The sequence below is a fragment of the Plasmodium coatneyi genome, chromosome 2 (assembly GCF_001680005.1).
Source record: "Plasmodium coatneyi strain Hackeri chromosome 2, complete sequence".
Classification (NCBI taxonomy): domain Eukaryota; phylum Apicomplexa; class Aconoidasida; order Haemosporida; family Plasmodiidae; genus Plasmodium; species Plasmodium coatneyi.
Window position 1 is genome coordinate 360374 of NC_033557.1, and position 16973 is coordinate 377346.

Here is a 16973-nt window from a genome sequence, read left to right on the forward strand (position 1 = left end):
AAAAAAAATAGAAAATAAAAAAAAAAATAAGAAAAAAAACAGCAGTCTTAATTGAATTAATTCATAATATTAGAAGAGAAGAAAAAAAAAAAAAAATTTATAGGGAAAAAAAGAAGAAAAAGAAGAAAAAAAGAAGGATGGAAAGAAAGAAATGCAATTTTTCCCCTTTTACACTGTATGAACCCTATGATTATTTATATTCCTCCCTCCCCCCAGAGGAAACACGCCCTTCCAATTTTACATATTCTGATAACCTACATTTCTTGCATGACCCCGTGCATTATTATTTGTTCCTCCCCTTCTGTGTAACCTATCATATATGGTTGAGCTGTCTGTTGACAGATTTGATGTGGAGTTGGTAGTTGAATATCCCGTTGGACCTATTGTGGAACTTCCCTCCGTGGAGTATTCAGTGAAATTTTCCATTCTTGTGCCGGAGTTCCTCCCCATTGCTGTTCTTCTTTTTCTTCCGTTTCTACTGTTGTTATTTCCCAGGAAGCCATGTATCCAAGAAGGTAAACGATTATGCTAAGAAAAGGGGTACGGGAAGGGAAGATTGTTAGGATAGAAAGAAAAGGGGAAGGAAGCGTAGGAATATGCACCATACATATAAAACAATGTCCCATATTCATTGTTTTAAAAAAAAAAAAAAAAAAAAGAGATGGGGAGGAAAAATATTAATAAAATGCTATTATTATTCATATTTTTAAAATGTGTGTGTATAATGCTAATTACTTTATATAGGTAGAATGCCAGTGCTGGAATCCCTATTAATGCAATTGTGGAAGAAGCAACAGCAGGAGTGTTGGAGGTGGTGGTGGAGGATATTATTTCTGCTTGAGTCAGTGTAGTTTTCTGTAAAGAATCCAGTTCCGATTTCAATTCTGACGGCTTCCGAATAGTGCTGTCACCATTCTCTTTGAACATTTCTTCAAAATGTCTACAACATGTCTTCCTGGGCTGTACATGTTGTGCACAGTATTGTTCCATAGCACTGTATGCTTCAGCCACTTCCTCCACATACTTGGCACACTCCTCAATATACTTAGACCCAGGAGGCGGAGATGTTTGTACGCATCCTCTTATAGTTGTATAGTTAAGGGAATAATCGAATACTTTTCTCATATTTCCGAAAGTGCTTTCGTCAATATCCTTCTCTATAAGCCCACAACTAATTCCACTGAGCACCGCCCATAATTTCTGGTAAATAGCATCCATAACTTTTGGGAAGGAAGTTTTTGTGCTCTCAGTGTTCCATACTTTATCTCCTACCCAATAATAAAAAAGGTAATATAAATCATTCTTCAGTTCCCTTTCTTTTCCTCCTTTTTTTTCTTCTGCCCCCCCAGCTACGTAACACCAAGCTTTTGCAATGTTACTAATATGATCCTTAATACTTCCATAATTGCTTAATGCATTACTTAAATAATTCTCCGCTGTCTCCTTCTTACACTGAGGTGTATCCTCTACAGTGTACTTCTCTGGCTCGTCGAATTTTTTATATCTTTCTTCTGAAGGTAGTTCTTCCCAATTGCACTCCTGTGGATATAATTAATAAAAATAAGTATGTTTCTACATTTTCATGGTATGACGGATAAAAATGTTATATGTACACATGAATTTGTCCCATGTGAGTTCATGCGCGGAACATAAAAGAAACTCTAATATTTTCTTCCTATTCACCACGACTGACGCCGTCAGCAAGAACGGCCCGTAGTAGTGGCAATTTTAGTGATGCAGACCTGGTTTGAGTCTGGGTTTGGTTTGGGTTTGGTCCTTAGTTCTGATAGTTCCTTACCACAGTAATCTTCTTTCTTCTCATTATACCATGCACAATAGGGATGATCCCCTTTATATGGACACTGCGCCTTTGCAACAATACATGCTCCACTAATTCTTCGCAGGTACTTTGAATATTCCGAACCATCTTTGGTGTCATATTGGTGTGCATTGCTTCGTATGGTAGAGTAGTCATAGAAGAAATCATATACTTCCTTCATCTGTTTAAAGAGATCCCAGTTAACATCAGCATCGTATTCAATTTTACATTTATGATTATAGGGAGCTTTTTTGAGAGTTTCGTATATTTCTTTCATGAAATCCCCCAAGTCTCTATTACCTGTACTCTTCAGGAAATTTTCTCCCACCCAATAATAAAAGAAATGACAGGGTGCATCATCGAATTGTTCTTTTCCTTTCAGTTTGTGTGCGCAGCAGTAAGCATTCATGATCATTTCCTTGGAACTTTTGAGCCAGTCGCCCTCCCTTAACTTACCCTTTAAATCACTTCCCCATTTCTCAGGCCAAATATCTTTACAACCACAATGGTCCTTAGAAGCCGTCCAGAATTTATTATAGAAATCTGTATTTGAAGGTACCTTTCCTGGGAAGTTGAACTACAAATATAGTGCACAGAAAGTGGAACACAGAAGTATATGTACTTCTATGTATTCCTTTCAAATTGCTTATTTTATTTTACACTATATTACATCATGCATATAGGAAGTATTATGTGTACACACATTATATGTTCTCCTTTTTATGTACTTTTGTTTGTATTGCAAAAAGGGAAGGAAGAGAGTGAAGATCAAGCCCATCTCAATATTCCCCTTACCAGTGCCATTGTTCTTGTGTATATTTCCTTATATATATGATAAACTTCTTTTTAAGATTGTTCATATATATATTCATACTGAATAAATACACGTGAACTTTCCCCTTGTTCTATAATGATTATGAGTGAATATTAAATTTTTGTTCTATTCAACAATAAACATTATTCAATTTTTCCACGCATGATAACACATTATATGTATGTGTCGAATCATCACATGTACATATAATTAATGTAAGGGCGTGGACGAATGAACATGAAAAATAGAGGAACAATAATAAAAGAAGGAAAGAAAAGAGAAGGAAAGAGAGGGGAAGGAATTCCAAACTGTGTATCTATCTGTATTATTATATTTATTGTGTGTACTATATTTGTGCACATTCTGTGTACATTGTGTATATGTTCGTTCGGGAATATGACATTATTATTATTTATATATTCTTCCTACTATTATGTATATAAGCATATTACTCTTCTTGACGAATATTTGAGCATATATTACTAATTTATGTTTTATTGTTATTTAGAAAAGGTTCATTAAAAATTGTGAGAAAATACTGCATAATTCAAACACAAAAAGGAGCACATGTGTGCCTTCATCCCCTACTTCCCGTAATGTGTACATACTCATTTATCCACATTCAGTGAAAAGAGGTATGTGTATACTCACAATACACACATAGTACAAATATAATACCAAATATAATACAAATATAGGGAAAAAAAGAGTACATAATGTAAAACATATATATACTCTCATATTTTTTTATGTTCAAAAAAGAGAGAGTGAAAATTCTGTTTCTGTTCAAAAGTGAAATTTTGGTGTGCACTCCTGCAGTAATTTCTTATGAAGTAGGCCTTCTCTCCTCCTTCTTTCCTTATGATCGAACTATTATAACAATATTCACCCCCTTTCCTTCTATAATTACACTATAAACAATTTAAACAGAAAATATACATATAATACTATCTGAGTTCCTTTTCACTTCTCTTTAATTTATATTACATTTTAGAATTCATTTCACACCTTCTATTCCCTTCCCATGTTCCTGATGGGTATATTACAAATAGTTTATTCATACATACACAACAAACGTTGAAAACTGTGTACATTAAGGGGGAGTAAGAGGATAGGGTAGCTCCAGTAGCACAAGGGATCATGTGCACATAATCCACACACATATACATATTATGCAAATGAGTTCACATTTGTAATGGACTCATTGCAAAGGAAGGGAAAAGAACAGAGAGGATTAGTATACATAAATAGAGAACGAATGTAATATGCACTCCAAAGAAGAGGGCGAGTGGACCTCCTCAGTTAGCATCATATACCTGTTGTATGAGTAGTTCCCTCATAATACACTTATTAAGGGGTGGAAGAAAAAATTATGAGGATTATTATTACTAAAGGGTCACAAATGAAAAAAGGAGTGGGGGGAAGGGGTGTATTAAATAAAGTATTATTATGTGAACACACATATATGTATGTGTGTTCTTCGTGCCTATCATAAATAATTTCGTATATAATTTTTTCCTTTATGTCACACATAGATATATATATGTATATATGCATATATATATAATGTTTTACCGCTACTGTCCGAAAATTTAAACAATATATATATACTATTAAGGAAAAAATAAAACGTTAGATGCTCATATTCATCAATAATCACACAACAACAGCAGAAATAAATCATAGAATGCTTACACCCTTACGCTACTTAATATATAAACAACCATTAGAATAAATTCCATTACATATATAGAGGAAATATACAAATAAACCATGTCAGAAACAGCACCAGCGGTAGGGAACAATTTTAAAAGAAGGGGCACATATAATATTTCATATATGTTTGATTTGATGTTGTGTAGGGTGAAATAATACAATTATGTAAGAATATACACACATATATATATGTATATTCCCTTTAAATTATATTTATAGGTTACATTGTTGGATAAGGCATTACCTTCCTATCACGATTTCTATCATGAATTCGAAAACAGCACAGAAGACTGTAAAAGTGTAAGTGATTGCGACACAGAAATAGAGAAGTATGTATTGGGTGGCGATGACTATAAGAGTTGTATAGAACCAATTAAAAAAGCACTGGCCCATGTACTCAAAACATACGGAAAAAAGGGGGACCCATCCAAAAATGAACCTTATCATTTCTTCTATTATTGGATTGGGGACAAGTTATCTGCTTGTATGTCGAAGAAATTCATGTTCCAGAGTAAAGTGGATGGTGCTTGCGGAACTATAAATAATTATTGTGTGGACAACAGAGTATGTGGATTACCTTGCAATGATAGGCCTGAGCGGGAACAATTCTTCCATAGGAAAAGATTATTCGACTTTTGGTATGATAATAATATTGTACGAACTTTGTTAGAACTTAGTGGGCCTGAGGGTATTAAGATATGTGAAAGTTACATAGAAAGAGTCGAAGCAGCAAAGGCTGAAATGGAAGCACACTGTGAAACCAACTCTACTCATACTTACTGTACTAAATTCTGGAATGTGCATAAGGAACAACTTAAGGAGAAACTGGAAAATTTGCAATCTGCACATAAAAGGAAAGCGCACGAAGCAGCAGCAGAAAAATCCAAGCTAGAAGAAGCCGTTCTTCAAGCAAATAAAGCTTCCTCTCTTTCATCCGCATTCGGTACCATAGCAGCAATAGAATTACTAGCGGCCCTATTCCTTCTATATAAGGTGAAATTACAATTTAAAGTCGCAAAATATAAATAATAGTATTTTTCCCCTTCCTTCCAATTCCTTAGACCCATCCTTTGCTTTCCTTCCTTAGATCCTTCCTTCCACCTACCACCCACCTAACAACCCACCTACCACCAACCACACCTAACAACCTTCCTTCCAACCTACCACCCCTAACAACATTCCTTAGACCCCCGTTCCTTCTAACACCCTCTTGCTTAGACCCCCCTTCCTTTCCCTTCTAACCCTTCAACTTTTTAACCCACCCTTTCTTCCTTCTCAGTACACTCCATTATCCTCTTGGTTCGGTAACAGCTCCAATGGACGAAGAAGAAGAAAGAGATCCGCCGGAAACAGCTTGCATGTTTCCACAGAAGACAACATAACAGATTATTCCACAGAAACTTCTACAATAGGTCCAGGAGAGAATGATTCTGCAGTACGTTCTGCTGCATACACAGGGCATTCTACAAGACAACCCAGAGGAAGAACAGGAGCAAGAACAAATGATGCAACGGATCATCAGGGAAATATAGGTTACGGTCGAATGTAAGAACTGGATGGGAAGGTCCCCCACGGGACATAAGTAACCACAAAGTTTATATATATACAGTGTACTTCATACAGTTTGTGTATGGGGAGAGAAACAGAATGGAATGACATTTCCCCCTTTATCCTTTCACCCCATTTTCCCTACTGCCCATTTCTTTCTTTTTTTAATATTTCACTCTTTTTTTCCCTACATTTGTATGTTTGAATAATTTCATGAAGGAAATAACCCCCGAGAGGCGTATTGAAAATATTGTAAAAACTCGGCAAAGGCGGTTTTTAGACCTCGGTAAGGCGATTTCTAAGCCTTGGTATATTGCGGTTTCCTTGCCTCGGCAAAATTGGTAAGTTTTCTGTCACGCCATTTCTGCGGACGGGAAACGCTGAACTTGCCAAGAAAAAGAGGTTGATCAACTGGATAGCATGGGGTTAAAAGCGCGCAAGATAGGAGAAAAAAAAATAAAATAAAAAAAATAATACACAATAAAATGATCAACATTATTATATATTATAACTGTCAACATAAAAAAAAAAAAAAAAAAAAAAAACAGGTGGAATGCCATTCTACCTTTATACTTTATGACCCCTATGATTATTTATATTCCTCCCTCCCCCTAAAGAGGGGGGGAACAGTGACACACTTTTCGAGTGTTACATGTGATGTCCTACATGTTTTGATAACCTATATTCCGAGGATGACCGTCCCTTGTGCCTTTCCTCCTATTATTATTTGTTCTTTTTTTTTGGGGTGGTGGTTGTCGTTCATCATATAAAGTAGAGTTATCTATTGATTCTGCTGTTGTGGAACCTTCTGTTGAATATTCCGTTGGACCTATTGTTGAATTATTCTCTGAGGAGTAATCGGTGAAATTTTCCATTCTTGTGCGAGAGTTACGCCGGGCTGATCTTCTTTTTCTTCCGTTTCTACTGCTGTTACTTCCAAAGATGCCATGTATCCAAGAAGGTAGAATATTATACTAAAATAAGGAGTGGAAAGAAGGAAAGGAAGAAGGGTGTATGGAAGGAGGGGGGTGGAAAATATGTATTATATATATGTGAAACAACGTCTTATATACATTGATTCAAAGAAAGAAATAAATATTAGTACACTTTGCATTATTTATATATTTTAAATGCATTGAGACACTTACTTTATATAGAAGGTATACAATGATTGGTAGTCCTATTAATGTACCTAGTGTAGAAGAGACAATTGGGCCGGTAGGGGTGCTGGTAGGGGATATTGTTTCTGCTTCAGACACTATAGTTTGTTGTAATAATTCTAACTTATATTTTAATTCTGATGGTTCAGGGATATTGCTTCCATCAATCTGATTGGAAATTTCATTAAAATGTTTACAACATATCTTCCTAGAACTTCCCGGCTGTTCACAATATTGCTTCATTTTTCCATACACGTCAGCAGCTTCTTGCAGGTAATCAGAATATACCTGTGCACAATTTAACCCAGAAATCTGAGATTTATGTATGCAGTCCTTTATAGTTCCATGGTCATAGTAATAATCGAATACTTTTTTCATTTGATTGAACTTGATTTGGTCAATGTCCTCCGTGCATATAGGTCCACGATCAATACCATGAAACACCGTCTGAAGTGGAAAGTAAATTTCAGTCATAACATCTGGGAACGGAGTGCCGTTCCTATCACTGCTCCATACTTTATCCCCTAACCAATAATAGAATAAATAATATACAGGACCCTTCACTTCCTTCTTCCCCGCTGCTCCTTCCACTGCTATATTAACTAGGTAACACCAAGCTTTTGCAATGTTATCAATATGCTGCTGCATATTACCATATTTCGTTAATACAGGCTTCAACTTATTCTCTATTTCCCCTTCCTTATTCCAAATTTCACTTTCCATAGAACTTGCCACCCCTCCGTCAAATCTGCTGTATCCTAATTTTGAGGGTAAATTCTCCAACTTGCACACCTCCTATAAATATAATTCGGACAGAATAAGTATGTTCTTACATACTGCCGTTTATGACGAATAAAGTATTGTATGTAAACATTAATTCATTCCATGTCGGAACACAGCAGAAAGAAAAAAAGGAGCAACCTGCTCAGTGCTCTTCTTTTCCCCACACATTCAACACTTACATCTTCATCACTAAAACTGCCACTACTACCAGCTTGATTTGGGTTCGGATTTGGTTTTCCGTTTTCTAGTTCCAATAGCTTTTTCCGATTACAGTAATATTCTTCCTTTCCTTCTTTCTCATTAAACCAAGTACAGTATGGATCATTTTCATTTTCTTTACATTGTGCTCGTGCAACAAGGCATGCTGTTCTAATTTTTCCCAGGTACCTTGAATATTCCGTGAGATGTGCGGATCTATAATGTTCTGCATTCGTTTCTATGGTACTATAGTTATAAGAAAAATCATATACTTCTTTTATATATCCGAAAAGGCTCTTGTCAATATTACATTGGTATATAACTTTACATTCGTGATTATAGGGTGCTACTTTCAGCGTTTCGTAAATTTCTCTCATGAAATCTCTTAACTTCCTATTATCCGTATGGCTGTGGAATTTATCTTCCATCCAGTAATAAAAAAAAAGACAGGGGTCACCACTGGACTGCGATTGTTCCTTTTTCAATTTGTGCGCACAACAATAAGCATCCAGGACCATTTCATCGGTACCAACAATTTCCAGGTTCCTATTTAACTTACGCTGTAAATCTTTTCCCCATTGATCAGGCCAAATATCTTTACATTTACATTCGACCTTACCGGGCACGTCGAATTTATTATAAAAATCGGTCTTTGAAGGTAAATTTAACAAATGGGGGGGCTACAAATATAATTTGAAAAATGTGGAATTGGAGGAATATGTACACCCATGTGTTCCTACATTCCTTCTTTAACTGCAGTGTATGTACAATATTCTATTTATCGTATTTATATATATGCACACATTGAATAATAGAAGGAAACAAACCAACCTTTGATGGTTCTGGCATTGTTGTTGTTCGTTGTATGTGTGTATATTCTTCTGTGTGTATATATAATGTGAATTTATATTGAAGATTGTTGTTTATATATTTAGAAGGAAAGTATATGAGAATTTCTCCTCCCTTAAGAATATTAATGAATACTGGATTTTTATTTTTCCAATGGTGAACATCCTTTAATTTCTTAATAACAGTAATATACCATACACATGTATCAAAGTCATTACATATGTGCACATATATATAATTTAAGGTAAGAATATGAACGGGCGTACGAATGAACGAACAAGCAAATAATAAGAAAATAATGGATCGAAGGAGTCAAACTCCTCCTTATGTTCAATCTGTGTATCTATGTATTATATATCTTTGTGTATTGTGTGTATGCCTGTTCATTTGGAATATTATATTATTATTATGTACACTTCTCTCTTATTATTTATATATAAGCACACCTTTTTTCTATTTGACGAAAAATTTTTAACATGTACTACATACCTTTTATGTTTTATTGTTATGTTTAAAGGGGAGAGTTAATTGAAAATTGTTAATATGCATATTGCATATTTCAATCCAAAAAAAAAAGGAGCACACTCTTCCCTATACCCTTTCTTCCTTTTCGGAATGTGCACCTATTCATTTATATGCTCAGGGAAAAGGGCTATGTGTGCATTCACAATAGCAAATAGAGAAAAAAGGAAAGTACATAAATGCAGAAAGAAAAATACATATATATATGTACTCATATTCTTGTTCACATATTTTTTTGTGTTCAAAAGTGAGAGTGAAAATTCTGTTTCTGTTGGTACACACACATCTCATGTACAATTTAGCCGCTGTGGAGCAGCCCCTTCTCCTCTTCCTTCCCTGTATGATCGATTTGTTATAATAATAAATTTGCACCCACCTTCTGCGGTCCTTTTTTCTCTTTTTTTTTCGATAATTACACTATAAACAGTTTAAACAGAAAAAAATATATATATTATACTGCGCGAGTTCCTCTTCTCTACTTTCCTTTTCTTAAATTATGTGCACATTACAGAATTCATTTCACACGTCCTATTCCCTTCCCATGTCCCTGATGGGTATATTACAAATAGTTCATTCATACATACACAACAACGTTGTGGAACTATATGTACATTAAGGGAGGTTGAAAAGCAAGAGGATAGGGTAGTTCCAATAGCATAGGGAGCAGGTACACATAATCCACACACACATATATATATGCAAATGAGTTCCTTTGTAATGTACTCAACGGGAGGGGAAGAAAAGAAAGGAAAGAAAAAAAATAAAGTAGTACACATATGTACAGAACGAATGTAATTATGCACTAAAAGAACAGGAGTGGACCTCCTCAGTTAGCATCATACACCTGCTGTATGAGTAACTCCCTCATAATGCACTTATCACCCAAAAAAGGAGGCATGAAGAAAAAAAATAAAAAATAACAATAAAATTATTATTACTCCTAAATGATCATGGAAGAGAACGGGGGGAAGTGTACAACATGAGTGTATTATTATAAAAGGGTACACACACATATATATATTATGTATGTTATATGTTTATATGTATATATGTGTTCTCTTCTCTTCCTTCCGTTCATAAATAATTTCGTATATAATTTTGTTCTTTATGTCACACACGAATATTTTTGTTTGTTACCCCTGCCGTCCGAAAATTACACAAAATATATATACTCTTCAGAAAATAAAAATTCTCCATATTCATATTTCATATTCATCAATAATCACACAACAATAACAGCAGAAATAAAGCATACAATGCTTACACCCTTACGCTACTTAATATATAAACAACCATTAGAATAAATTCAAATTACATATATAGAGGACATACATATAAAGGGAAAAATATACATACAAACAATAACAATGACAACAGTAATACGATTTAATTGTCGTTCGATGTGGGTACATGCAAATGTATATAGTACTCCAAACTTCATACGTAATATAATAAATATAAGGCGTGCACATATATATATATTATATTAATTATATCTGTAGGCATCTGATTTTGATCATTTACCTTCAAAGGCCACTTATTATAATAAATTCGAAGGAAGCACAGAAAGCTGTACAGGTGCTTGCGCAAAAGAAATAACTCAGTATTCATTGAAAAGTAAGAAAATTGGACAGCGTGAGAACCAAATTGAGGAAGCATTGGCTTATATATACAAAGTATACGGAGAAAATAGGACACCATCAAAAAGTGAACCCTATCATTTCTTGTACTATTGGATAGGGGAAAAATTATTTGGGAGTATTGCTGAAAATCCCCTTACAGCAAATTACGTGTATTCCATTTGCTCAACTATGAATAATTATTGTACGCAGGAAGGATATAATAGTTTGGTATGTGGACTTCCCTGTTATCAGGTTGAAGAAACTATTTTCAATAATAGAAAAATCTTATTCGATTTCTGGTATGACTATGGTGCCATACAAACACTGCTAAAATATAGTGGGTCTGAAGGTACTGAGATATGTAAACGCTACGTAGATAGTGTTGAAGAAGCAAAAAATGCAATGCGAACACATTGTTCGACGAATGAAAGTTCGGATGATTACTGTAAAAATTTTTGGAATCCACGTCAGAAAGACATTGAACAAAAACTAAGAGATTTGGAATCTGCATTACAAACTGCACAAGGAAGATTAGAAGAGGAAGCAGTAGCAGCAGCTTCCAAATTAGACGAAGCCGTTCGTTCCGCTACCACCACTTCTTCCATCTCTTCCATCTTTGGCACATTAGCAGCTACAGCAGTTCCATATCTATTATATAAGGTATATTTTTTAATGAAACTATAGATAGAGTGTTATTTACCAAATATTTTGTTCTATAAATAATAAATATGATAATTAAACCATAGTACTCCTTCTAAACCCCCCCTTCCTTCTTTCCTCAGATCATCCTCCCTTCCTTAGACCCTCCTTTCCTTTCCTCCTCCCTAGACGCTTCCTTTCCTTCCCTCCTCCTTAGACCATCCATCTCCTCCTTCATTCCCTTCCTTCCTTAAACCACCTTTCTCCCTTAGACCCCTACCTTCCTTCCATCCACCCCTAACAATGTTCCTTCCACCAACCACCCCTAACATAACCTTCCCATCCACCTACAACCACCCTAACAAGCTTCCTTCTACCTATCACCAACCACCCTAACAACCCACCTACCCCCCCTAACAAACTTTCCTTGCACCCTACCACCCCTAACAAACTTTCCTTGCACCTACCATCCCTAACAACCTTCCTTAGACCCCCGTTCCTTCTCACACCCCTAACACACCCCTTCCTTACTTAGACCCCCTAAACCTTTTTAAACCCTTTCCCCATAAACCTTCCTTCCCTTCAGTATAAACCATGGTCTTCCTGGTTGGCTAACCATTCAAATGGAAGAAGAAGAGGAAGAAGATCGGCCGGGCATGACATCGATACATTAACGGAAGGCACTTCAACAGTGGACTTCACAGGAAGTTCGGAAACAAGTTCCACAATAGACGATTCTACGGTACGTTCTACTGCATACACAAGACCGCCTACCAGAGAAAGGGAAAGAACAAATAATAATACACGGGGTCACGGGATGGTAGGTTATCAAAACATGTAATGTAACACATTGTATGTGATGTAACATTGAAGGAATATAATGTCCTTCCCCACCTTCCAGAGGAACATAAGTGACAATATAGTTCATACAGTGTGTAAAGAACAAAATAACATTTTTCTTTTTTCCTTTTTTTTCTCCCTTCCCTTTCTTTTTTTATCTTTTTCCTTTGTACTATAGTCTTCACGTCAATGTACAATAAAAAGAAGTCAGAGAAAATTTTCCCAACTCATTCGTACCTGTTTGCAATTTCTTCACTTAAGATTCTAAATGTCCATTCATTTTTTTTACAAGATTTTATTTTTGTAATTTTTTTTTTACTTTAACATAAAAATTTCTTTTCTTTCCTTTTTTTTATATACAAACATTTTCTTGAAGAGATCAGTACTTTTTTTTTCTCTCTCTTTTTCTTTCCTATGCAAGTGCGAATGTTGTGCAGTTCGTATCAGTTTTTTTTTCTTTTTTTCTTTTTTTTTTTTCCTGTCTTATCATTAAACAGTAGAACGGTATATAGCACATAAGAGTTCGTAAAAAAATAAAAAAATATATGAACGGACAGGTAGCTAGCCATTAATTACGACTTAAAGCTGCAAAGAGGGGGGCATATTCACCTGCACGTTAATACATATTGCTGCCTTGTCTGTAAAATTTGTCAAAGAAAAAAAGAAAAAAGAGAAAACTGTCTTAAGGAGGACGCAGAACAAATTACAGTGCAGCTTAAACTCCTCCTTTCCACGGAGGACACCTTTTTTTTCTTTTTTTTTCTCCTTCCCCTTTTGTCCAATATGAAAGGGAAAAATTTATACAAAAAAAAAGAAAAAGAAAAAGAAAAAGAAAAAATGTGCACTTTGAAATTTTCTCCCTAGGAAATGCAAGGTTCGCTTATTCCACTTTGGAAAGTATTTCCATAGAAGTGTTTAGCTTATTTGGCATGTTCACAGGGAATGGCAAAAATATAAAGGTAAGGTAACGCGCGTGCATATCTCCTTTTTTTTCCAATTCGACAGTGCAATAATGGTTGCGTGCGGGTGGATGTGAGAGAATGGGAATGGGGTGCGGTTAAAAGAAAAGCACTTAATGATACTTCTTAACTGCCCGTGTGTACACAAAGTGCTTATACTTTTACGCGCTGTTTTTTCTTACCGGACCCCTGGTTCGGATGCTTTGAAATTTTCCACTCCTGTTGACGGAATGCTATTTATATGCCTTAGGTGAGCTGCGCTTAGAAGCTCCGTGAAATGACGCCACTTGGGTGGTTATCTTGCCAAGCGCACGTTACCAAAATAGGGTTGGTCGCCCTCCTTCTCACGCCGTTGCCAATGACCTATATGCAGCTGGGACACGAGAGAATGTTGCGCTTCGCGAGATTGAGCAACTATTCAGGGGGATTATCCAAAAAGAAAAAAAAAAAAAAAGGAAGCCGAATCTTTTCTACATGTGCATAATCCATACGAGCGCAGTGCCAGTTCGCGCATTGACTAATTTTCGGATTGGAAAAATAGCAAAACGACGGATTATTTGTTCCTGCCCTGCTCCGCATTCAAGAGCGCAACTGCAACTGTGCGGAGGTGCTTTTAGGGACCACGCCCCTTTTCTTCTGACGGAACGTTAACCAACCTGCGGGGAGGGAGCTGTGCTAATTCGTCTCTCCCTCCCCCGCGGAAAATAAAGGAATTTCCTCCTCAGAGGGTTACCCCACCCCCTCCTTAAATTACACATACCGGGGAACATAAAGGTGTATAACACCCTTTCGTTTGAGAGTTTTCCTTTGGTAAGGTTTTTTTTTTTTTTTTTTTTCTCTTTATTTGCCGCCTTCTCTGCACCATTCGAGATAGTGAACGAAGTTAAACCATCGCTTGCTATGATTGGAGGTGCTTTTCGTCCAGTTTGCACTCTGCCGAGCAGAACTAGCCAAGCCGAACAAGCCACGCGGAACCAAGCAAAATAAAAAAATATCCAGTTGGATCACATTACAAGGAAGGCAGGGGAAACAAGAAGGCTTTCATACTCTAAATCTTTTTTTTTTTTTTTTTTTTCTTTTTTTACAAATTGTCTCAGTTGTGTGCCTCCTATTATGGCGATTTCCGCTTTCTGTGATGGTCATCCCATCAGATGATGTGTCTCTCCTGTCTTCAAATCTGTGTGTGGTGAAACTCCTCCCTGTGTTTCTCCCCCCCGAAACATTTTCGCGGAGGCTTCCCTTTCTACTTTCAATCGTGTGCAGGAAAAAAAAAGAAAAGAGATAGATCTGTAAGTGAACCGTTCGACATTGTGCGGATGTGTATATTCACAAGCAGGTAAAATATTTTTATTTTTTTATTATTTATTTTTTTTTTTTTTCTTTACGGACTATTATGCGTTTTATATCTTTTTTCTGTTTACTGATAAGACAGGAAAGAAAAATAAAGGAAGGGAAATTCCACTGTTCTGAGGCTGAGCTCAGAATGCAAATATTATCTGTAAGGTTTGAATATTTACGGAACATACTGCAATTGGAAACAATAAATAGGAAGAAAAAAAATTTTAATACTATATATTGTTGTTCTTTTTTTTTTTTTTTTTTTTTTTACATTTTATTAAGATTCTTACGTTCATGTTTAATCAATATAAGTCGGGGAAATTCTTTTTACTTTATTTTGACCTTTTTGGAAAATTTTCTTTATTGAAGAATTAAAAAATGCTTATTCATGCTGTTATAAAATTTTTTAACTTCATAATGTTTTTTTTGTTTTTTAAAATACATGATTATTTCTTTAAAGAAGGTCAACAACTTTTTTCTTTTCTTCGTGAGCGCCCCTTTCTGGGAGTACCTTATCTCAAGTTGTTATGTAAACAAACACATGGAAGGAAGGAAAAAAAGGGAAGAAAAGGAATGGAAGAAAAAAGAAGGAAAGGGAAAGAAAGGATGAATGGTCATTTTTGCTCCTTACACCGTATAAACTGAGTGATGTCATTTATGTCCTAAAAAGGGGGGAAGGATACATTCCCTTCCCCCTGGATGTTACATATTCTGGTAACCTACCATCCCGCGATCCCCAGCATTATTTCTTCTTTCCCTTTCCCTGGTAGGCGGTCTTGTATATACAGGAGAATGCACTGTAGTGGGATCAAACGTGGAACTTGTTTCCGAACTGTCCGTGTAGCCTAGTGTTGAAGTTTCTCTTAAGTCGTCCAAGTTGCGCTCGACGTTAGATCTTTTCTTCCTTGTGCTCCTTCCACTTCCAGAAGAGTGGTTACCAAACCAAGAAGACCATGGTTTATACTGAAGAGAAGGAAGGTTGTTAGGGGTGGAAGGTTATTAGGGGTGGTTGGTGGAAGGAAAGCTTGTTAGGTGGTTGGTGGGTAGGTGGGTTGTTAGGGGTGGTACGTGGAAGGAAGGTTGTTAGGTTGGTGGTAGGTGGGTTGTTAGGTGGTTGGGTGGAAGGAAGGTAGTTATGAGTGGAAGGTGGATTGAAGTTTGTTAGGGGTGGTAGGGTGGAAGGTGGGTTGTTAGCGGTGCTTGGTGGAAGGAAGGGTCTAAGGAAGATGAAGGAAGGGGAGAAAAAACTACTAGTTATAGTAGTATTTTAATTATAACTTTACCTTATATAAAAGGTATGGTGCACCTATGGTTGCTAAGGTGCCAAAGATGGAAGAGATGGTAGAGGTGGTGGTGGCTTTATTTAGGTCTTGTTCTGCTTTGGAGAGTGCTGCTTGTGCTTCCTGTTTTATACGTGTCCGTGCTGTGCTTAATTCAGAATGCAATTTTGATAGTTTCTGTTCAATGTCGGTCTTATGGTGCTTCCAAAAATTTTTACAGTAATCATCATTTCCTTCCGGATTACAGTGTGTTTCCATTGCATCCTTTGCTGCTTTGACATTTTGGTAGTACGTGTCACATTTCTCAACATTCGGGAACCTACTACTCTCTAAAAGTGTTAGCAAGGCCCCATAGTCATACCAGAAATCAAATAATGCTTTTTTATTACTGAAAAGGTCTTTCCGAAATTCTCCACTGCACGGAATTCCACATCCGTGTCCATCATCTTGCTTTGTACAATACTTATTTATAGTATTGCAAATCATAGTCACCGGACCCCCTGAATCACCACTTGACGTAGTACTCTTAGATAATAAGTCACCCAACCAGTAGTACAAGAAATGGTAGGCTTCACTTTTGGATGGTTCCTTACCTGTTCCGTATATTTTGTATATATAACCTAGTGCTTTTTTAATTCGGTCTTCATAAGTACTAAACCCCCTACTCGTTAATTCATACTTCCCTACTTCTGCTTGGCATTCACCTGTGCAGTTTTCTACGTTTCCATTTTCGAATTCATCATAGAAAGTAACCTTGGAAGGTAAATTATCAAAATTAAGTCCCTACAAGTGCGATTAGTAAAATATATATGTAATCCCTATATTTATTATATTATGTACATAAGAAGTATTGCATGTGGGCATATTAATGTACCCATATGGAAGG

The 16973-nt window shown here is 36.1% G+C and overlaps 1 protein-coding gene across 1 annotated transcript in view; it reads right to left on the bottom strand.

Moving 5' to 3' along the window:
* The window catches only part of PCOAH_00002920 (KIR protein), a gene marked incomplete at both ends in the record, with an annotated part of 32926 nt that overhangs the window by 5774 nt on the left and 10179 nt on the right, over positions 1 to 16973 (bottom strand). The window contains 13 exons of the mRNA XM_020057107.1: positions 255 to 528; positions 736 to 1539; positions 1743 to 2396; positions 5130 to 5190; positions 5757 to 5812; positions 7046 to 7852; positions 8020 to 8718; positions 11351 to 11399; positions 13652 to 13724; positions 14555 to 14646; positions 14932 to 14994; positions 15622 to 15770; positions 16091 to 16870. Of these exons, the coding sequence (XP_019912693.1) occupies positions 255 to 528; positions 736 to 1539; positions 1743 to 2396; positions 5130 to 5190; positions 5757 to 5812; positions 7046 to 7852; positions 8020 to 8718; positions 11351 to 11399; positions 13652 to 13724; positions 14555 to 14646; positions 14932 to 14994; positions 15622 to 15770; positions 16091 to 16870 (4561 nt within the window). The remainder of the gene's footprint in view (positions 1 to 254; positions 529 to 735; positions 1540 to 1742; positions 2397 to 5129; positions 5191 to 5756; positions 5813 to 7045; positions 7853 to 8019; positions 8719 to 11350; positions 11400 to 13651; positions 13725 to 14554; positions 14647 to 14931; positions 14995 to 15621; positions 15771 to 16090; positions 16871 to 16973) is intronic.